The sequence below is a fragment of the Lepisma saccharinum genome, chromosome 10 (assembly GCF_977018435.1).
Source record: "Lepisma saccharinum chromosome 10, izLepSacc3.1, whole genome shotgun sequence".
Classification (NCBI taxonomy): domain Eukaryota; kingdom Metazoa; phylum Arthropoda; class Insecta; order Zygentoma; family Lepismatidae; genus Lepisma; species Lepisma saccharinum.
Window position 1 is genome coordinate 20,250,060 of NC_139238.1, and position 22,983 is coordinate 20,273,042.

The following is a 22,983-nucleotide window of genomic DNA, read 5'->3' on the forward strand; positions in this document are numbered from 1 at the left end:
GTACTATGATAAACTCCCTATTCGACCCTGGTTTCATCATCTCAAAATGCCTCGTGAAGTGATCACCTGTATCCTACGCCTTAGAACGGGACACGTGACCACAAACGAGCATCTGGCACGAATTCATCAAACCCCCTCTCCCAATTGCACCTGTGGAGAACATAAACAAACCCCCACCCACTTATTTTTCCAATGCCCACTATGGAACACACAACGACAGGCACTCCTCCACAGACTCCTTCGACGAAAGGTTGCTTTCCCCTTCTCCTTGCCCACTCTACTTTCATCTCCTTCCCCCTCTATCATGTGGATTCTCTATGGATTTGTCCGACAGTGCGACCTTCGCTTTTGATTCCTTCCCTCATCAATACTGTAGAATAGTGACAGTGAAGTGAAGTGTAAACCAATAGTGTGCTGTTTCTATTAGTGCGCGAAATTATAACCCTCAATGTTCTCAGACCGTTGCCCAAGACTGCTACCATTCAAGCGGTGAGGGGCATGAAGAAGAAGAAGAAGAAGAAGACGAAGTACACATGTAGAGAAACGTAATGTGTGCATCGTAAATAGAATTAAAAGTGAGCTTAATTTGTCGCTAAAATGAAGGAAATTCCATTGTCAAACTGTGAGAAAGCGTTCGTGCTAAACGCTATTGCACAAAATCAAGTAAGAAATGAATTGATTAATTAACAAATATGAACTTTTTTTGACGGGTAATAATATATTTTAGACAATACTATATTTCTTCGTAGATGTAGTGCTCTTCATGTGTATATGTGTACAGTTCTCGAAATCCACAACTTACGATTTTTACAGAATATTTTCTTTGCAGAAATCAGAACACTGCACGCAATTATGGAAAAGGAAAAACTACAGCAGTTCAGCTTACATTACTCCGGTTATATGCTGCTAATCTGAAATACGAAGACCTATTAAAATAAATATCACGAAATTCATGAATATCTATCAACAGTCTCAATCTTGTGCAACAAATTCTTGTAAGAGAATAATCCGTTCGATTTTTCTTATATCCCTTGTACATACGGTATCTATTTTAAAATAATTGTGTAAACAGAATTCTGATTTATTAATTGGCCCTGTATGTGGTTTATTACCCTTATTTGTACTGAATTGTGGGCTGAACATTGCAAGATTTTTTTATGTATATCCTAGGCAGTTGTGTTGGTAGTACTTGCACTTCGTTCCTCGGGATCACCATTTGGTAAAAATTTACTATTCCCCGAACACCTGTAACTCCTTCATTTCGTCTCCTTCAAGGAACATTGGGTAACACTTTACTATACCGGAGACGGATATCTTCAAATTTACAGGAGAAAGTACTTACGCAAATCATTTTCTTTAGCGTTGTTGATGTTCGGGAATGTAGTTTTGATCCATTTTAATGCGAATGCATGTGGTTTTCTACAAGCACGACGCGTGATGATCTACCAAGGTATACGCGCCAAAGGCTATTGTCCATCGGAGAATTAATTTTCAACAAAATACATGAATTTCCACTATGATACATTCCCACATCACAGAAAACATCTTCCAGATGTTAGACAATGCTACAGGAACTTATTACTGTAAGTAGTTTCTGTAAAACTTCGATAGCGTCCCAACACCTCTCACTCGTTTATTTCGTCATTTTTAACATTTGTATTCTGCATTGTGAAAGATTCTTCAATGTGCTATTTTGCTTTTTTCACGGAGAAAAAAGTTCAATTTTTGACATAGAGAGTAATTATTAAACCATTGATGTTAGCCCCACAAACCATCCATGGGTAGCCCCACAAACCATTGACATTAACCCCAAAAACCATCCACGGGTATCCCCAAAAATTCACGATAGCCCCAAGAACCATCACGGGGACGAGGTATGCCTACGAGGTTAGGTTAGGTTCCATTAGCACTCCTTTCGTTCAATTTAGCATATACGGACATCGGTTTTTCTCGATGAAAGAAAATACCAACAAGAACTTCTAAATGCTACAGAAACTCATTTCAGTAAGTAGTTTCTTGTGTAAAAATGAAGAAATCCGTTGGGATGCTATCAAAGTTTTACCGTAGTTTCTTCTGTAAAAATGAAGAAATCTGTTCGGGGAATAGTAAATTAGTACCACCGAGGATATCTTCTATTTTTTAATATTTTTCAATAGAAAAATATCTTTAATGAATGTAACATAAAATTGTTTCCAAACATTAAAAAATATCAAAATAAATTAATATTTACAAATTTAATTTTTCAACTTATCCGTAAAAAACATGGTGGAGTTCATTTTTTCTTTGCTTCAATGTCAGTAAAAGTGTAGGGGTACCCATCTCCTAGAATTCCCCCCACAAATGAGGACGAATTATGATATTATGAAATTGATAAAAGGACTCTGACATATATTCGAGTCCAGGCTGGAATTCGAAACTGGAGACCTTGCGATTGTAGTATGATCTGGTAACCACTCTGCATGGGGATTGGCATATACCTGTCTGTGTATGTGTGGTATCTTGTAAATGATAATTCTGGCAATTCCATGTTGTTTTCATTTTCCTTGAAGTTGTTCATTGTGATAAAGGGTCCAAAAAATATAACACCTTGCATGTCCGAATATTATGATACAATAATATAATACATGCAAATGCTTTAATATTTACCTTTATTACATGTAGCCATTTTCTTTTGTACAGAGATTAGACGGACGGCGCATTGAGGAATATCGACCTCTGGAAATTTTCTATGGAACTGATTGGGGTTGTTGTCAAGTTTCCTTGGGTGAAACAAAGTAAGTATATATTCAGTCCAATGTTACAAGTTTCTTGAAGCCACCTCATTGGTGAAGTGCTTTGTATTGTCAACTCATGATCTTGCATAAGTCTGAGTCTTTGCCACTCCATGCATGTTTCCTTATCTACGTCAAAATTGGTCCCCTTTTTGCTCAAAAAGGGGCTTATCTAGACTGAATCTACAGTTTAAAATTGGATCCTTTTTTGAAGTAATTACAAGATGAATTAAACCTAGGATCTCTTGTTTCCTTCAGGGACTGCTGAGAGATGATAAGTTAGAGATAAATACACCATCCTGAGGATGGTCTTCCAAAACATAGGTACAAATAGGTACAGATAAAAACCAAAAACATTCAACATGAATTAGTCACACCACTGATCAGCTTCAAAGAAGAGCAGAAAGTATTGGTTATTTTAATCACCATTATTTTCCAGAGTGCACATGTTTTGCAGGATCTTGCAAAATACTACACTAAACTTTCACAAAGTCTGAATATCCTAGAAATTATACAAAATACATAAGGGACATTCCATGTGAAACTGCCCCCCGAACTTCAATTTTTAAAATTAAATGCAATGCTGTAACTTGATCATATCTTGCGAGTGAACAGTCTAAAATTGTCTGTTAGATAAAAATGCAAGTATTATACAAAATTAAGTTAGAAAGTAGAAGGTATTTTTCATATCATTAGCTTATTTTAACTTTCTACTTTAGTTGTGTTTTCTACAGGGTGGCCCGTAAATCCCTACCCATTCACATATTTTATGTGTCCAGTGTATCTGTGTGCTGTCCTTCATTCTCGCTGCATAATATTATACGATGCCATGATCTGAGAGACATTTTTCACAATATGGCAGGGGTTATTGTTCCAAACGCCGCTGTAACAGCTGCCCTCAACTCATCTTATTGAAACCAAACCTCATCTCTGATTCTAAGTTTATCGAGTTTCGGTATAAACCATTGTTGTAATATATTGAGATATGATAAAAATGTGTTGCAGGACATGGCATCGCATAATATTATGCACAACAGCACACAGAAAACTCTATACACTAGATACATAAGATATATGAATGGGTAGGGACTTATGGGCCACCCTGTATATTGTCCCACCCAGGACACCAAAAACGAATTAATTCCTCCTCAACTCCACTAGAATATTCAAAGGTCAATTACCTTTTCTCTTTTTGTGAAATAATTTATTTTTCATCATTTGACAATTCACAGAAATTAAAATAAACTTCTTAAGGTGAGGAGGGACAATTACGTACTAGTTGTGCATTTATTTCAATATCGTCGGATTGGGCACTGCTATTTAAAAAAGGTATTAGTATGCTAGAGAGTATGAATTTCTCTCCATGTTGCAAGTGAAAATTGTTTTTCAAGTTGATTAATAAGCTAGACACGATGTTTGAAAAATATGATTAATAAGTATTTTCAGAATCCCATGTATTCCTTATGGGAAATCAACTTCAACTTCAAATTACGGCTAATCATATGCGAGTTTCGACTTTTCCTTCTACAATGACATAGTTCAACATGTCCTTTTTCGGTCCATGTACTTTTCTACGTCATTGGATGTTTGATAGTCCCGAGAGAACGAATAAAATGATGGTCCCATAAACCTAATGCATTTCTCCTTGCCTCATACGGCCATCCTTGCAGTGTTGCCAAACCTGGTGTGCATAAAAGAGCTACATTTCATCATTAATAGAGCTAAAGATGACTTTCAAGGAGCTAGATTAACGAAGGCTGCATAAAGTACCTCCTAGGATAATTTTAGGTGTCAGAGGGGTGGGGGTGCTACTATTGCCGTTAGCTTTAACTCTTTCGCTGCGGTCGTCGCATTTATGCACAGCACGCCAGGTGCCTTGCTCTGCGGAAGTCGCATTATTGCGAGTTCATACTTCCACTCGCTGCGGGTGTCGCATTTCCGCAGTACGCCGCTTTTAGTAGCCTTCAGACATCTGTAGATACTATTTGGAACTATTTGAACTTGTAGTTTTGTTTATATCCGTATGATGTCGCTAATTACGCCTCCGTTTAGAATACGAGCGTTGAGTGCTCTGACATGTCAGTTTCAAATGCATGTTTGAATGTAAACAACATGGCTTCGTCAAGTCGTCAACACTTGTCTGATAATGATGTTACTCAACTGTTGAATCAGAAGGTGAATTAAATTGTGACGATAATAGCGGCAGTTTTTATGAGACTTCAATTGGTGACAGTGATTGTGTAGTGTCTGATGAAGAATATGTACCGCCGTCCGTAACATCATGGATCAGAGTGCAAAGCAGCATTGATCTAGGTGCGGGAAGTTCGACACAGGCAAGTGCTAAGTTACTTGGTGACAGTACAGTATTTAGCACACCATTTTCTTGTTTTATCAAATATTTCCCCCGCTCAGTATTTGAACACAGCAGAACACACATCAGAACAAACTGAAGTTTTCACCACCCAGTATCTTGTCTTGATACTACTTACGAATTTCCATGCCGCTCCACCACTCTGTGTCATCCCGTGTTTTGAGAAATACCATACCATCAGGGACTACAGAATGGTTTGCCAGTGCAAGGAATGACTTTTGTAATTTCTCTATAACATATTTTGCAAGGTAATTTTTTAAAATTATTCTTTCTAAATTTTTTTTTTTCAAAATTTTTCAAAGTATCATACCACCAGGGACTACAGAATGGTATTCCAGTGCAAGAATGAATTTTGTAAGTTCTCTCTCATATATAACGCAATGTAATTGTGAAAACTATTTGTTTATAAAAAAAATATTTTTTCAAATTTAATTACGCAGCCAAGGGATATTGTGTGCCAGAGAATTCCGCAGCGAAAGAGTTAAAGTGATGGCAATTTATTCTTAGTTTTCACCGCCTAGATTTGGCGGCATCACCCATCTCAATAATCCAACGATGTTCATATGAAATCGAAAATAAAGAATTCCCGGATAACAATATTGCCATCTTCACCTTAGCCACAGCGCTATATATAATAATACCTGGGGAGTAAAGAGGGGTGGGTGACGCAGCCTATACATATATGAATATCACGTCACGTGCAAAATGTACACTCATGGCAAAGGTTGGTTTTTATGTTCCGGAGCCAGTGCTGGCAACATGGTGCGGCAGAGGGTGGGTGGCACAGTTCACAGTCAAACGAGTGCACGAAAGAGCCAGATTTGGCTTCAAAAGACCGAAGTTGGCAACAGTGATTGGTAGCTGCCCCAGCGAGAAAGACTTAGGGGAAATTGTCCCTCCTCCCCTTAAGTGAAGATGCAGTGTTTAGTCTGTCCCACCTGTGACGCAAAATTGTTCACTTATGGCTACAAATCTGGGAAAGTATTTTAAGGGTAGTTATGTTTAATCAAGAGAGTAAAAGTTTCATATTTCATTGCACATCAAAAATGTAGTTCTTGTGTTGCACCCGTGACAATGGAATGCTCCATAATTTTCTTTATTTTTCTTGCCATTATTGGGAGAAATGAAGTATGTGATTCAATTATTATCTCATGTGAAGTCATGAATATTTTAAAGCATGAATCAGCATGATTCATGTTTTCCTATTCATATTTGTTTTAAACAAATATTTCCACACTTATGCATCACGAAAAGCATTATGGCTCCCAGCATCATGAAGATTCACGATATGTGGAAATTATGCATGGCAATGTTTTTCTCATGAAATTCTAACCCATTTTGGAATGTCACATAAATGAAGTTTATTTCAGGATGACAACCAACTTGTTACATGGTCAATATGTTTTTTCCCTGTGCCCTGTGTGTGTGTGTGTGTGTGTAATATTTCTCATATATTTTACAGGGTGCTAGCTCAGGTATCCTGTGAAATTGAACAACCTAGGTCAACACGACCGAATGAGGGACTTCTGTACATTAACATTGAGATGTCGCCCATGGGTGCCCCTCACTTTGAAGTTGGGAGGATGTCAGAACTCGGTGTGCAACTTAATCGTCTTCTAGAAAAGTGCATAAAGGATTCACGCTGTGTGGATCTAGAATCATTGTGCATAATGGCCGAAGAAAAGGTAAGGTGTTATATATAGTTTCTAAATGCATGGAATAGATATTTTCTCTGAGATTGTAGTGTGGGGAGAAAAGGCAGTAAATTGTTTATCATGTTGTTTGTGATTAGAAGGAAGCAAGTTACTAACTTTTTCTGCAAGACTTACTTCTACAAGTTTTATTAATTTTGGTGGCCTCTGCCACCATTAGTGTTGGGTGATATATCGTCCAGGCGATATCGTCCATCCCTAGCTACCATCTACTTGGGAACTCGTTCCCAAGTGATTAACCTTTTGGAGCCCAAGGCCATTTTAACATGTAACCCCCTTGAGCCCGAGCAGATTTTGAGGAAAATGCAGAGTTTCAATTAAATGAGTGTAGTTCAAAGGCTAATTGCCCTAGAGAGATGAGTGATATACCGTTGTACGCAGAATGAACCAGAGATTCAGACTGTATAAAATTTATGCAAATTTGTTGTGTATATGGTGGGGGGGAGAACACTCAAAATTCCAAAATTTCGGGAAAAATGTGGTTTCCCCCCTTCTTCCCCCCAATAAAAAAGTACATGACAGTCTCGACATACACATGGAAATTATCTCTGACATGTAAGAAACACAAAAATATTTGCATTATTATCGTATGACCAATGTAACGCGAGTTGGACCCCCAAAAGGAATGGTCAACAGGCCACTGATTGAAGCTTCAAAATGCAGCGGTACCTTGAAATGACTGTAGCTCAAGAGGCTAATTGCCCTAGAGAGATGAATGATATACCGTTGTACGCGGAATGAATCACAGATTCAGGCGAAATAAAATTTATGCACATTTGGCGTATATATGGAGGGGAAAAGGGGGAATCTCCCAAAAAATCATTTAAAAAAATGGGGTTCCCCCCGAAAAAAAGGACATGTTGACCTTTTCGCTGGCATGTAAGAAACAGAAAAATATTTGCATGATTATCATATGACCAATTAAATTAACGCGAGCTGAACCCCTGAAACGAAAGGCCTGCATGCCACTGTCTCAAGCTTCGATTTTCAGCGAAATGCAGGGTTGGAAGCAGTCCTACCAGTTCGGGGAGGGCATTGCCAGTCGGGTGTGGAGGAGGAGGTGAAGGGGAACGTCTTTGTAACATATCATCAGAATCAGATTCTGATGATATATCAGAGGGAATGTCAAGCTCTTCATCTTCATCTCACTCAGAGTCTGTATCCATATCCTCTAGTTCATCTCGGATTTCATCAGAACGGAGATCACTCGGGGCAGCCATGGTCGACTATAAGTCTTTTGGGGACACAGCAGGCACATACAACAGTATCACACGAACGAAGCAAAGGCGATGATAAAATCTTGGGAAGAGTCTCACTTCACTCAAAATATCTTTGCCACTTGGGCAAAAAACGAGTCTCACGTGCGCACAATCTTCCAGGAGGAAAAGCTAGAAGGGAGTGACAAAAGTGCGCCAATTCTTGAGCTACTTCCAAATTCTATTTTTAGACAATGCAGGGTAACCTTTGTAGCCATTTGTGAAACACTGCTCAAGAACAACTCTTAACTCCCGCACGGAAAACATTCCTTTTGACCTCAGGTACCGATATACAAACTTCCTTCCAATGCAGTTTCCAGGGGTGAGGGAAATGCATTGCTTTAGAACAACAAAGCCAGCCTTCCTTTGTTGGCAAAATTTTTCCCTTGTAAAAAGATGCAAAAATTAAGTCGCCTTTTTCTTGCCATTCTCATGAAAAGATAAAACGTGCAGCAACCATTTCTGTTAAATACATGTATTAACAATGATATGAAAAAAGAAAATTGAAATTCTAGCCAAAAATAGCGAAGTTATAAAGTAAAAACTACAACTTTGACAGAGCGTCTTGATCGAGACGATCGGGTTCCTATAGGTTAAATGATTATCTCATGTGAATGTTTTAAAGCAAAATTCTAGTACAATATAGTTCTATAGGAAACTGATGAGTTTGATAAAAAGTCAAACTTTTGCAATTCATACAGCCATTTGGAACTGCCTTAAACATTTTTATATAAAAGTTTGCTATTGAACTATGTTGTACCAGAACTTTTTTATATATTCATAATTTCACATGAGACAATCATTTAATCACATTCAAAACAAGTTCCCAAGCGGATGGTGGCAGAGGCCACCGAACTTAATACAACTTGTACAAGTAAGTCTTGCGGAAAAAGTTAGTACTCGCTTCCATGTAATTATTATCAACCGTGTCTTTTATACCCCAACTGTGAATGTTGTTTTTGTTTCCAATTCACTATAGTTTCAGATAACCAATCAGGATGTGTCTGAGCACATTTCAGAAATATGATTGATTGATTCATGAATTTATTTCATTTTGCTTTACCGGGAGTAAATTTGTGATTTTGCTTACTTATAATTTTCATGTAAGTTGTGTTGCGATGCTCTTCAATATGTGTTTTTCTCTTAAAAACAAGAGCGTTGAATGCTTTACAGTGTTTCAAATAGCAGACACTCGAAGTCTCATCCTGATGATGTCATAGAGACTCTGCCGGGGCTGTAAACATGGGAGCTGAAAAGAAGGCAAGTTATGACCAGACCTTCAAGAGCAGGGGAAACTAGCGGTCTATGGACCTTGGTCTGGGTGATGACGATATATCACCCAACACTAGTTTCCACAACAACAATTGCTATTTGGCTGTCTTACCTTGCCTTATCACTAGTCAGCAAGATATATTTATACTAAATTTGTATCACATTGAAACCTTTCTTCTTAATTTTGAATGCTTTGGTCATTTTGATTTTTTGGTTGTACAAGAATTGGATCCATTCTGGGAAATAAAAGTATGAGATTGGCAACTATAGATCTTGAAAAAGATATTGGCTGAATATTCCAGTATGAGTAATCATAGGTAATTCTTATGCAACATTTTCAGATAAGATTGTGTCTTGTTTGTGTAACAGTTTTGCTTTGTCTTTGGTCTGTAGGGTAGCAATAGAAACTACTGTTTCTACTACTACTGCTATTTTACATTTTAGTGCATATTTTTAAAGTTTTTACTGCATGTTGTAATGATCCTGAGAGATCATACTTATTAGTAACACTAATCTTTATTTACTGGGTTACTAGGCAACCACTCTTTAGGTTTACCGTTGTGTACCCCGTTATCGTTAACGCTGTGCGTAAACAGAACGGTAATTGTAAGTACAGGCTTTGCCGTTTAATGCTTAAACCCCACTGCAAGGTGCTGGGCTTTATTAGGCTGTATACGACAAGGGTGGGGTGTAGTTTTGACTGTAAAATTACAGGTCAGATAAAATAGGATGGTTATCGTGAGGGTGGCCTTAATAGATGCACTTGTTCCCCAAAAGCCTGCAGTTACAGAAGTCTGTGCAAGTAAAGATCTGCACATTCCTAACATGTGTTGGAGCTACGGTTACGATGGCAGAGGACAGCTGCAGCAGTGTTCCTGTTCCCAGATTACAGCAGTTTACAGACATCATTCTCCCCCTATTGTGTGGCAGTATGTTGGCCGAGTGAATGTAATATCCTACACGGGCGTGTGCTAAACTTACACCGTTTACAGTTGCTATTGCATAAGTGTATCCAGCTACATTCATTAAACTTTTTCTAACTTTAGACAGTGTACTTTTTCCCGAACCCTGAGTGAAATACAGTCGCATGCCTCCGCTGCAGAAAAGGTTAGCATGATGGGTAAAACTTTGCAGTGCATTTGGTGCTACTGATTGATTGTTGCCAAGCTAGTTCGTTTGCACCTCCGCAGGCGTACTTGTGTAGGAGTCGGTGTAGTAGGCTCCTGAGGAACGTTGCAATGTAAATCTTCATAATAATCATGTATGACCCAAAGAAAAGCTGCTTTGTTTGCCTTGGCTCTCAAAGGATTGTTGCACTACTTCTGTTTTAATTAGAACTCGGTCAATACTCATGTATTGGTATCAGCTGATACCGGTAATAGGTATCAAAAATTATCGGTTGAATTTTATTTATCAATAGTTTTCCGGCATTTTGGTCTTTCTCATGGTCTACAAAAATGCTGCATGACATTTTTACAGATTCTAATCGTCCTGAAGTTATACAAAATGTGAAGTTTCCATTCATTTTGCACCAATATTGTGTGAAAAACTGTAGTTTGTTGTGGCATAACAGATAATTTGATGTAATTCTTGAGTATTTTGAATTAATACTTTGATAAATTGATATTTATAATTGGAGTGGAATACTCACCCACCAATATTAATCAATATTGTGAACAACTTTCAGTTGTTACAGTTATTACGGTGGTATGGGTATTGGTTCAAAGCTCCTCCTACATTAACTCTAATAAGCTTACAGTTGATGTTTCCGCACAGTTATTGTTCACAATCGATTGCGCCACCTGTCTGGTACATTAAAAGGTAAAGAGTATATAAACATAAAAGAAACGAAAAATTTTTATTAAGAAAAATGGTTTTTTTTGGGGGGGAAGTCGAAAAATCTAAAAAAAATTTAAAAACTATTTTTTTTTCGAAATACGATGAACGTTATTTTTTTCGAAAAATGAAAAATTTCATTTTCGAAAATGGCCATCCCTACTTAGAACTGCATAATTTGTATTCATGTCCAGATATTAGAGTAATTAAATCAAGAAGACTTACAGGGGATGGACAAAAATATGGAAACACCTGGTATAAAACAGGTAGCCATTTCAAACACGATTTGCGTCTGAATGGTAGGTGGCGCTGTGGTCACTGGCACTTCCTGCGAGGTATACACCCTGGCCAACCTGACAGATGGGCCAGTTACAGTTCAGCGACCCGTCCGTGCAGGTTATAGTGAACCATGTCTGAGCTGACAGAGTTTCAAAGAGGGCAAATTGTGTGTGCGCGTATGGTGGGAGCTTCCGTAACGAAAGTAGCGGAAATGTTTGGTGTATCAAGAGGCACAGTCTCGAAGATCATGACTGCCTACGAGACTTCCGAAAAAAACCGCATCAGCGAAGCACCAGCATGGACGCAAGTGTGTGTTGCGTGACAGAGACAGACACACATTGGGTAGGATTGTGACCAAGCAGAAGATCACCACAGATCCAAAAGTCACTGCTGAGCTGAATACAGTGCTTACAAACCCTGTTAGCATCAAAACAGTCAGAAGAGAACTCCACAAGCAGGGTATTCATGGCAGATCTGCAATTCCCAAACCACTCGTGACTGTTGACCATGCTGCTAGACGGAGACAGTGGTGCAACGCCCATTAAAACTGGACAATGGAGCAGTGGAAGATTGTAATCTGGTTGGATGAGTCATTAATTACATTGTTTCCAACTGCTGGCCGAGTGTACGTATGGAGAACACCAGCACAAGCATACGATACAGACTGTCTGTTACCGAGAGTGAAGTATGGTGGTGCTTCAGTGATTATTTGGGCAGCCATCTCCTGGTATTCTGCCGGACCCATCATCACCCTGCATGGACATGTCACTGCCAGGGCCTACTGGTGACCAGTGCATCCCATGTTGCAAACTTTGTTCCCAGATGGTGATGCCGTGTTTCAAGATGACAGAGCCCCTGTTCATACAGCTCACATCGTCCAGGACTGGTTTGATGAGCACGAAGATCTGCCATGACCTCCACAATCGCCAGACCTCGATATTATTGAGCCCCTGTGGTCGGTTTTGGAGACCAAGGTGCGAGCCCGCTACGCACCACCATCGTCTCTACAACAACTTGCAGCTGCTTTGGAGGAAGAATGGTACAACATGCCTTGACAACCATACGCGACCTGTATTTGTCCATTGCACGTCGACTACAGGCCGTTCTGTAAGGATGGAAAAGATTAGATTGATCTAGCCCGGGATAGGGACAGATGGAAGGCTTGTGTTGCTGCAGCCATAAACCTTCAGGTTTAAGAAGGCTAGAGATTTAGTCAGTTAGTTAGTCTGATAGCTTTGTTAAGCATGTATTGATGCCTGATAAAGGTACCAGACAGGTGGCGAAATCGATCACAAACAAAAACTGTGTGGAAAATCAACCGTAAGCTTATTGGAGTGAATTACCTCTCCGCTCAACCTCCAAATGGATATCTTTAGATACAATGTCCTTCTACATTGTTTTTTTTTTTAAGAATGTGTTTTTTTTCTGGTTTTTTAGTGCATAAATGTTATATGTGTATGATTCCCATATACAGTGCGAATAAAAATTAACCCCCAGCTTCTACATATCACATTCTCATATGTCATTGCAGGTGTGGGCATTACGAGTAGATGTGCATGTCCTGAACCATGAAGGCAATCTTCTAGATTGTGCATCTGTCGCAGCCCTAGCTGCTATTGCTCACTTTCGGAGGCCAGACGTAACACTTCTGGGTCAAGAAATTAAAGTACATGACCCATCAGAAAGGGACCCCATTCCTATCAGTTTGCATCATCACCCCATTTGTGTATCATATGCTCTGTTCAATAAAGGGTAGGTGTTCCTTTGGATCGAGGTTGGTATTTGAAATTGTGTATGCTTTGCTGTGATACTATAAATGTGCCTTTTTTTTCTTCAATTATATACATATGAAGGTGTGACGCACTAGAATGACAAAACAATATATTTATTGTTATTATTTTTAACAAATGCATTTTGCAAGTATAATGTTTTTCCCAAGAAGATGTATGCTGTGTTATTTAAACACTGCATATGGATATGTATAACATGTGAATGGGGTATTCCTTTTCAACTACTCCTTCTTGCTGATATGTTTCACTTTTACAAGTAATAAGGCGGAAACAAACAAAATGTTCATATGTGACAATTAAGTGTATAGCTGGAGACCTACAATTTTTTAAAATTACTAATGTATTTTCAGATTATTTTTTTTATACTTGGGTGACAGGAAATTTATATGTCCTCGAGTGTTGCCTTTTGTTGTGCTTCCCTGCAAATTTGGTGCGTCAAGCATCCATAGTAGCCAACACTAGAACCAGTATTCCGGAAGTCTATTCTACAAGATGCCTACACTGATTTTTTCACACATTGTTGTTATTTTCCCCCTCTAAGAAGTATCTACCTATTTTTGAACTTGACATGGTTGTAGGAATACAGTTGAGACTGCTTTATATGTAACTCAGTTCTGCGTAATTCTGTTTTATATGTAAATTACTGTAGGTCCTGGCAAAGTATAATTTAAAAACTTGTTAATTAAACCTCATTTGTACGTAATGTATTTATATGTAATTCAATGTGATACGTACTAATATTCATAAAATACAGTTGATTTGTACGTAACCAAGCTACATAATGTCACAGAAATGACTGTTTTCCATTTCTACTGGTCGGCCATGGAAACCAGTTACATGCTTTACCAGAAAGTAAAATTTATGCAGTAGGTGGACGCTAATCCACATAAAATTAAAACTGATAAAGCTGCAGAATTAGGCATCACTTATATCACACTTTACACAGTCATTAGTAAATGCTATTTTATAGACATTTTTTTAAAAAAATTTGGTTGTAAGACTATAAAACATAAGTGTCTACTGTAGTATTTCAGTATCAAAGTATTCACTAATAAAGTGGCAAATGTATTGTATTTAAGAATCAAACTTTTAGATTCGTTAATTTACTACTTCATGACAGAAATAACCTTTATTACTTGTATCTTGTTTCTCAAAATAGATACAATTACAGTGTTTTAATAATGATATGACACGGTATCTAAATCTGATTTGTAATTAATTCTCAGTTATACACATTATTTTCTCTTCACCTTGATATGTGTATAACTCAGATTCAACTGTATACCGCTGCTACATACTACATTTCTTATTTTTCACTTTGGTCTGTTATGGTGGCCTTAGGGAGATGCTAAATATGAATTTTTTCATAAAATTTTGATTTTCTTCTTCGTTTTTGTGTTTAACTTTTTCTAGTGGGAGGTAAATTGTATAAATTTCACACAAAAATTTAAAAAAACTGATTTCATATCTCTACAACACTCAGTTCTCTTGCTATCGAGTGACCACAAACAAAATAACCTTCGGCTAAAATTCCTTGTGCATATTGCCCTCGATCCGTTCAGCTCGGGCCATAAAGAAGCATGCTCCAATCTCCCCCTCTCCTCCTCGCGGGAGTATGGTTCACAGGAGTCACGGGTCTATGCAAGTTTTTTTGCTGGTGGTTCCACTATATGATTCCTTTTGTACATCGCGGCAAGTTTCAAAAGCATGTGCCTGAAAAGTTCAGATACTGAGAAACTAAGAGGTGAAGAGGTATCCATCTACTAAAAATTGAAAAATATGGAAATTGTGGTTATTTATTGTTGGTGTAGCATCACAACAACGTGACAACAAATTCTCTATAGAACCATTATTAATATGATCCATTGCGTAACAAACTTTTAATTCATAAATTGTGTAAAAGATGAATTTATAGACACATACCTTGAATAACGATCCAAATTTTTCAGCTCCAACTGTTCTTCGAGTTTTGGAAAGGAACAAGAGTTATACATGTATGTGTTAAAATAGATAAGTGGTTAGAAATTTTAACACCCCCGAGTGACACCAGGAAGTCGTGTAGATGGTTACTCCTTCACTTTCAGGAAATCTGTACAACATTTGCATTGTTATTCAAGGTGCTTTTCTAGACAATAGTATTTTATATTATTTATGATGCAAACAACAAGTCGCATAAAGTTCTATGTTTTTTAAACCTTCCCAGGTCCTTTCCTTTCACGGATATTCTTCTCTTCGAGAGAGGTGATTCTTTCTCTTTGAACTCCATTCTTCTCTTTTCAGCCAGGAGTGTAGGTTCACTCCCCCTCCCCCCCCTTATTTCTTTTTCTTTCTTTGGTCATTCTCTCTTTTAGCCTCTTAACCCCTTCGAGGCTCTCTGCTCTCTCTCTAAAATAGTAACCTACACAGAAGGAAGGGAAGAATAACGTGCAAAGGAGAAAGAAAAAACCATTGCTTCTTTCTTCCTCCCTCGAGAGGAATCCTGGCCTGGCCATGGATGTTTGGGAATGAATATATAGAGGTCTTATTCCCACATGGAAAAGTGTAATGAATATATAGAGGTCTTATTCCCACATGGAAAAGTGTAATGAAAAGGTTACACACACTCACCCACCCCTTCACTCACTCTCTCTCACTCTCTCTCTCTCTCTCTCTCTCTCTCTCTCTCTCTCTCTCTCTCTCTCTCTCTCACTCTCTCTCTCTCTCTCTCTCTCTCTCTCTCTCTCTCTCTCTCTTTTTTTTTTTTCTTTGGAGATAACATCTTCACCTCATTTTCTACGCAAACCACTTGATGGGGAAAAGAACAAACCTTTTGTTTTAACTGTAATTTTGATCATATTTCGTTAAAAATGAAAAAGCATCCAATCCAATCTTCAGAAGCTGATGTTAAATATGTATTTGTATTAGGGATGGGCGGGCCAATATGAAATTTTGCCCTATACCGAAAACTGATATTCTACCAATCTGATATAAAATTAGAAATGGTCCTTGAAGAACCTGAAATGTTCATTCATATTCTTAATAAATGTGTGTTCTGAGGTGACTGCAGTGCAAAAGAAGTTGGTGTTTCTCTATTTCTGTCTCTTTATTTCTTACTTTCCTTCCACGGGTGCACGAAGAGGAGGGATGATGGGGTTACAATGAGAACGAGAGAGAAGGAGAGAAAGCTGGAAGACAAAGACGGGTGAAATATTTAGACATTTACTTTTTTAGAAAGTAGGGCATGGAGATTATACTTAAATATTACAACAAAATGGCAGAATTTTGGACTAAATTATAAGATATTTGTTGATATATCAGATCGATAAAATAATCGGCCAATACTGCCAGAGTACCGACTAATCAGTATCCCTAATTTATATACTTGGAATAACCATAACTCAACAGAAAGAAATTAGATATTAATGCAAGATATATACATCTAAAAGAATGCTGCAGGATATGAACTTAAGATCAAGCAACAATATCTAATTTAACCTTTAAATTGGTTGGAATTTATACATCGATACCAACCAATACTTTTCCATTTTTGGTTTTAGTAGGGTCTGCAAAAATACTGCATGGAAGTTATGCAAAATTCGAAGTTTCTTTTTATTTTGTACCAGTTTTGTGTGAAAAAACTTGATTTTGTGATTACACAAGTATTTTAATATTTTGATGTCATTCTTGAATATTTTGAAGCAAAATTCTTGGTTTATATATTTTGATGCATATACATAATTGGGGTAGAATACTTACACACTAATATTAATTAATATTTTGAACTACTTTTAATTATTGCAATTTTCAAGTACCTGCATTGGCATCGATGGGGATCAGTTAGATTATTGGCATTAGTATCGGTAACAGTTCAGCCCTTATACGAGGGGTGACTGAAAAGTTTTGAGCCTAACACTGAAAATGGGTAGCTAGGCAAACAAATGTTATTTTTGATAATGTTCCACTCTTCATTCATGGTTTGCCTAGCAACCCATTTTCTGTGTTAGGCTCAAAACATTTCAGTCACCACTCGTATGTTCATAAATTACAGAATTTCTGTATGTAGCGAAACACATAGAAAATCTGTGATGCACAGCGGGGAGGTACGAAAAGGATGGCAGTAAATTTTGTTCATAAAAACCCAGTAAAATATTATTGTTCACAAATACTGAATTTATTATTTCTGTATTGTAAAAAAAAAATAAACGATTTTGCACATTATTGGTTATTATACATTTGCTTCTTATTGTATTAACAGTTCCGTCTTAATGACACTAGTAGAGGCCTCTATTACTTTCTTTATATATCACAATCAGACGAGCTATGTCCCGGCGCCTTCCGTTGGGGGCCCTTATTCACTTCCTCTCACCTGCATTTTCAGTCCAACCTAGTCCAGTCCACTTCTTTTGTTTTATCAGCTTCTCAGTCGGTGGCTCCTTGCTCTCGCACGTACACACTATTTCCGATTCTTTCCTCAGGTCTTTAGTTCGATTTCATACATGTATTCTCATCCACACTATTTGCACAACGCACACTCTTTACAGACTGCTTTCTTATGTCCATCTACTCTGCCATATTTTTCTTTGTTGTCTCCTTTTTTTGTAGCCTCTAGTCCTCTCTCTTCGAATAGAAAAAAAAAACAAAAAAAACTTCCCCCTTGTCCCTCCTGGAGTGGTTCCTGGACTGGCCAGCAGAGGGGGTGACCACAATAGCCACTTTGGGTCACTCACAAAAGGTTCTGCCCTTGTACACTTAGCTTCCCGTAGTCTGTCATGTACCGTATATGAGAGTACACTGACCATACTGGGCCTCAGTTAACCCCTAACTATCAAAGAAAATACCCCCAGGAGAATCGGAATAGAACCAATACACAATAAAAAATATATATAAGTAAAATATAAAATTTCTTCCCACGTCTTCTCGCCAGAGTTCTCCTTGACTGGCTCACTTATATCTCAGAGAAGAATGAAAACTACACACGAAACAAAAAATATGTATGTATTTATTACAAAAAAAATATATTAAAGAAAAATGGTGGTTCCATCACAAAATCAAATCTTAAAGTTTCTGTATTTGTTCATGGCTTTGCTTGTTTTTCAAATGCACTTTTGTTTATTTTCAGCAATAAGGTAGTTGCTGATCCTACGTCCATTGAAGAGCGTGCATTAGAGGCACAGATTGTGTTTGCAGTGAATGCTTATCGTGAGCTGTGCAGCATTCATTTGGGAGGCAACACGCTAGCCTCACCGGATTTAATTTGTAAATATGCTGACAAGGCTGCAGTTAGAGCTGCAGCAGTAGTTCTGCAAATAAAGGATTCTCTTGCCAAAGATTCCTCAGCAAGGTATGATTTATATTGTTCAGAGAGTACCTTTACTAGTGATAAATTAAAATTATATATATTCGGTACCAGATCATTAGGGTGTCCAAATTCCCACTTTACATATTTCCCAGTTTTTCAGCATTCAATGACATTGCCATGTATTTGTAAATCATAGGTTATAACTAGGGTGTGAATAAAATGGCGTGAGAGCAAGCAAGGGTTTCTCCTTTACTAGATCCAAGCATCCTGCCAACAAAGGTAAATTTAGATAAGGCATAACTTACACCACATGCCATCGTTTCACTAAGTACTTGAAGTCCAGTTTTAGCATGTACTTTTATAACAGTGAACAGGGTTCAGTCTGGTTTAAAATTGTGATTAGCTTTTGGCATAGGTTGTTCATTAACAGCAACAAGCAAAACAAGAAAAAATACCCTGAAACATATGTACCAAAAACCACCATGAGGATGTAATGGGTGTTCGAGCTGAGTTCGGTTCAGTGTCCGGCCAAAATTTATAGGCGATTACATCCCATAATCATTGGTCTTTAGATCCAAGCCAGCTGTAATCTCTAGGCTACAAATGAAAGAATTCAGGACACCTTATTTAGATAAGAGAAGACATTTAATGCACAAAATACTTACTGCCCATCCCAGACATACACAGTCTAACAGTTGACTGTCGCAGTGCACAGGCCACAGCCGGTACCAAGTTAAAACAGTTGAAACTCTCTGGATGCGCAAAGTGTCATACACTGATAGAAATAATCATTTCTATCTACCTGTGAAATCTCCTGTGCGTAAGTCAAGTTCATGGTTAGGCACTCATGGTTAAAATGTTGAATACAGAGAACACGCGCAACTATGAATAAAACTGTAAAGTACGGAGGGGGAAAATTGTCTCCTCCAAACCCATCTGAGCACTTTGTATAAAGTACACTTTTGTTCCTCAAATCTTGCCCAAACACTGTTTACCAACTTTTTCAGAGCACTGTGTATTACCATCTTCAGAATACTGTGTATGAATAAGGTGGTCAGGCAACACCAGCACAAGTGGAGTCTGGAGGAAGAAGATCAAATGTCAGAGCGAGACCACACTGGTTTCCATCTCAGGGTTCGGGTTTCTTAGATTACGTGAGGTCTGGTTCCGTGGAAAGAGTGTTAGCTGGATAGAGACAGCTGTGGTTTTTTCGGAGAGCGGAAAATCTTGGGAAGTTTTTGTCAAGACCGTAATTGCATATCGGTCATACTTTTTACTCAAGCTTTCGTCACTTCATGTGGCTTCTTCAAAAGTTAAGACAAGAATAGTCAAACATGACTAATTATACCCACCATATTAACCCCAAAACAAAAAATATTTAATAGCTAACCCCTCAATACACGAAATAATACGCAAAATAACATACCCACCAAAGTCTTAATAATACCCTATCGTCGTTGCCTTGTAATGATACCCGGTGGAGGCACAAGTGGTTCGGATCCCACTTTAAACTGTAGGTCCAGTCCCGATTAGCCTTACTGTGCATAAAGTGGACTTAAAACACCAACTCAAACCAACTCTTAATAATACCCCAGCCAAATTTATAGATCCACTTACTGCAGCCTCAACATGAGAAGGTAAGTTGGGTTAGGAAGGTTAAAATTGAAGGTACACACTTCCTGTTGGCCATTTGTTTTTCTGGATTCCACACACAAAGACTGCATTTTTGTTGGTAGTTGTTTCCAATAATAATTGCCACCCTTTATCTAATGGTCTTTTCCCCCTCTCATTGCCTGATTCCTACTCACGCAATTCCCTCACCCTATTACTCACACATTTTGATGAGTCTGGTGAGAGAACAAAATTTGTCCGTGCCATCTTTTCTGTGAATGTGGCAACTGCACGGATCTAACAGTGACTTTTGTTCTCACCATTGGAACATGTTCGAAAGTAACAAACAAGGTGACTTTTGGTATGTACTGTGGCTTAGATAATGTTTGGAGATACATGTTTTAATTTGCTACGTGAGCCTTGGAGTGCATCGTTAGTAATTTGATTATGGTCATATTTAGGGGATGGAGTGACATTGGAGAGGCCCTAGACTTAAGACTGAACGTCATTCCGTAGTAAATAGATTTCAAAAATCTATTATTTTCACTAAGGATGAACCACATAAAACTTTTGCCAGGACCATTAAAGTGCCGATATAAAATTTATTTCGTAATTCTTGAAGATTTCCTGGTGGCAAATGATGAAGATGTTTTCTTGGGATATCAGCCAGGTTATTTCTGGATAGAGCTTACGCCACTCTCATTTTCAGGGATTGAAATGAAATTTATAAAATTTATTGTTAACTGATATTCTACTGATCCGATATAACATTGCATATGATTCTTGAAGAATATGAATAGATCTTTAATCTTCTTAAACAATGCATATATCCAGGTTGCCACGATGGATTTTACTTTGAAAAAGAACTAAGGCATAGAATTACATATATGTTTATGTCCACAAAATGATTTTAAAATGACAGAATTTTGCTTAAATAGAGGCTATTTATAAATATCTTGCATTGGTAGTTATTTGTAATTTTATAAATAAACTGAGACACCAATGTGCCTATATCAGCTGATACCAACTATGTCTGTGATGTGGTCCAGGTATTAGTGCATGACTACTAGGATTGGCCTTCAGGACCAAAAGAAGAGAAATCATGAGCAGATATATTCTGTATTATTTTCCTGTAGTTTACGGTTATACAAGCATAAGAAAACAGTTTTTCTTTGTGACGTTTCAGGAGAACACACGCTCCTTTCATCAGACATTTAAATATACAATTGTGTATATTTAATAACCGTAAACTACAGTAAAATAATTCTATAATGCAAGCAATGCATACATACAAGAAAAAATATATTCTGTGTATAGCTTTTCTGTATTGTGCTTCATTGTACATGAATAGGGAGCGGAAGTTGATGACCTAAAAAATATAGGTATATGACCTATAGAATGTCCTAAAAAAATGGAAAAACATGACGTAAAAATGCAAAAAATTACCTATAAATTTGTTAGTTTCGGGTTAAAAATTAAAATAAAAAGGAAATTAAACAAAATGCAATCTCCTTATCTGATCTTAAATTTGAGTTTGCCCCAGTCGGACACCTGGTGGTTTCCCCTGACACAACAAAGACTGTCACCAGTTCAGCATTTCTTTTGCTCGTAAATTGCAATCCTGCGAGATACCAGGTGTATAAGCTTAAATCTGCTGTTTTGTAGTTAGAAAAAAAAATGGTTTCTTCATAGAAGGCAACAAGAAATTTATTCAAAGTACTTGCCCTCGCGAGATACACATTTTGCCCACCTCTCGGGCAATTTTTGGATACCACGCCAAAAAAAGTAATTCTCTTTCGAGGCAAACCACTCATCAAGCCATTTTCGGACATCTGCATATGAATCGAAGTGCTGCTCAGCGACGACGTGGCCCATCGACGAAAACAGATGGTAGTCGGAAGGGCCCAGGTCTTGTGAATAGGCGGGATGGGGTAGCACCTTCCAGTTGCGTGTCTCCAAGTAGTTTTGGACCAGTCTTGACGTGTGCTGTGGGGCGTTGTCGTGGAGGAAAATCAGCTTGCCATGTCTTTGTTGATAATCCGGCCTTTTGTCACACAGAGCATGGTGCAATTTCATCAGTTGTTGGTGGTAGCCGTGGGCAGGGACAGTTTCACCAGATTTCAACAGCTCAAAGTAGACGATACCCTGTTGATCCCACCAAACACACAGCATCGTCTTCCGGCTGAAGCGATTTGGTCTCGAGGAAGATGTTGATGGTTGTCCGGGATCAACCCACGATTTCTTGTGTTTAGGATTCTCAAAATATATCCACTTTTCATCGCCACTCACAATCCGATGCAGGAAAGACTTTCTTTTATGTCGGGCAAGCAAGATTTCGCATGTGTTTTGGAGTCTCTCCAGCTGCCGATCGGTCAATTCATGCAGCACCCATTTTCCGATCTTTTGAACCTTTCCCATGGCACGTAGACGCATGGAAATGGCTGCTTGAGTAAGACCCAATTGCCCGGCAAGCATCTTTTGCATTTGGGTATCGTCCTCGTCCAAAAGAGCATGCAATTGATGGTCCTCAAACTTCCTGGGCCGATTTTCACACTTCTTGTCCCTCAGGTCAAAATTGCCGTCTTTGAACCCACGAAACCAATCCCTGCACGTTGTTTCCGATACAGCACTGTCACCATAGGCCTCCACAAGCATTTGATGCGATTCGGCAGCCAATTTCTTCAAATGGAAGCAGAAAAGCAGAGCTTCCCGCATATGCTCTTTTTGTGGCACAAAACTAGACATGCTTACCACAGGAACACTGTCTGTTGTTGTCTGCACATGGTGGCGATGTGCACTGATTTGTG

General features: G+C 38.2%; 1 protein-coding gene across 1 annotated transcript in view; it reads left to right on the top strand.

The window, feature by feature from the left end:
• Window positions 1-525: 525 nt before the first annotated feature.
• Window positions 526-22,983, top strand: part of LOC145994244 (exosome complex component RRP45-like) — a 47,405-nt gene continuing 24,947 nt past the window's right edge. Inside the window, exons 1-5 of the mRNA XM_083130345.1 lie at window positions 526-663; window positions 2,680-2,774; window positions 6,605-6,827; window positions 13,029-13,249; window positions 18,386-18,607. Coding sequence (XP_082986471.1) covers window positions 598-663; window positions 2,680-2,774; window positions 6,605-6,827; window positions 13,029-13,249; window positions 18,386-18,607 — 827 coding nt within the window. The 5' untranslated portion in view covers window positions 526-597. The remainder of the gene's footprint in view (window positions 664-2,679; window positions 2,775-6,604; window positions 6,828-13,028; window positions 13,250-18,385; window positions 18,608-22,983) is intronic.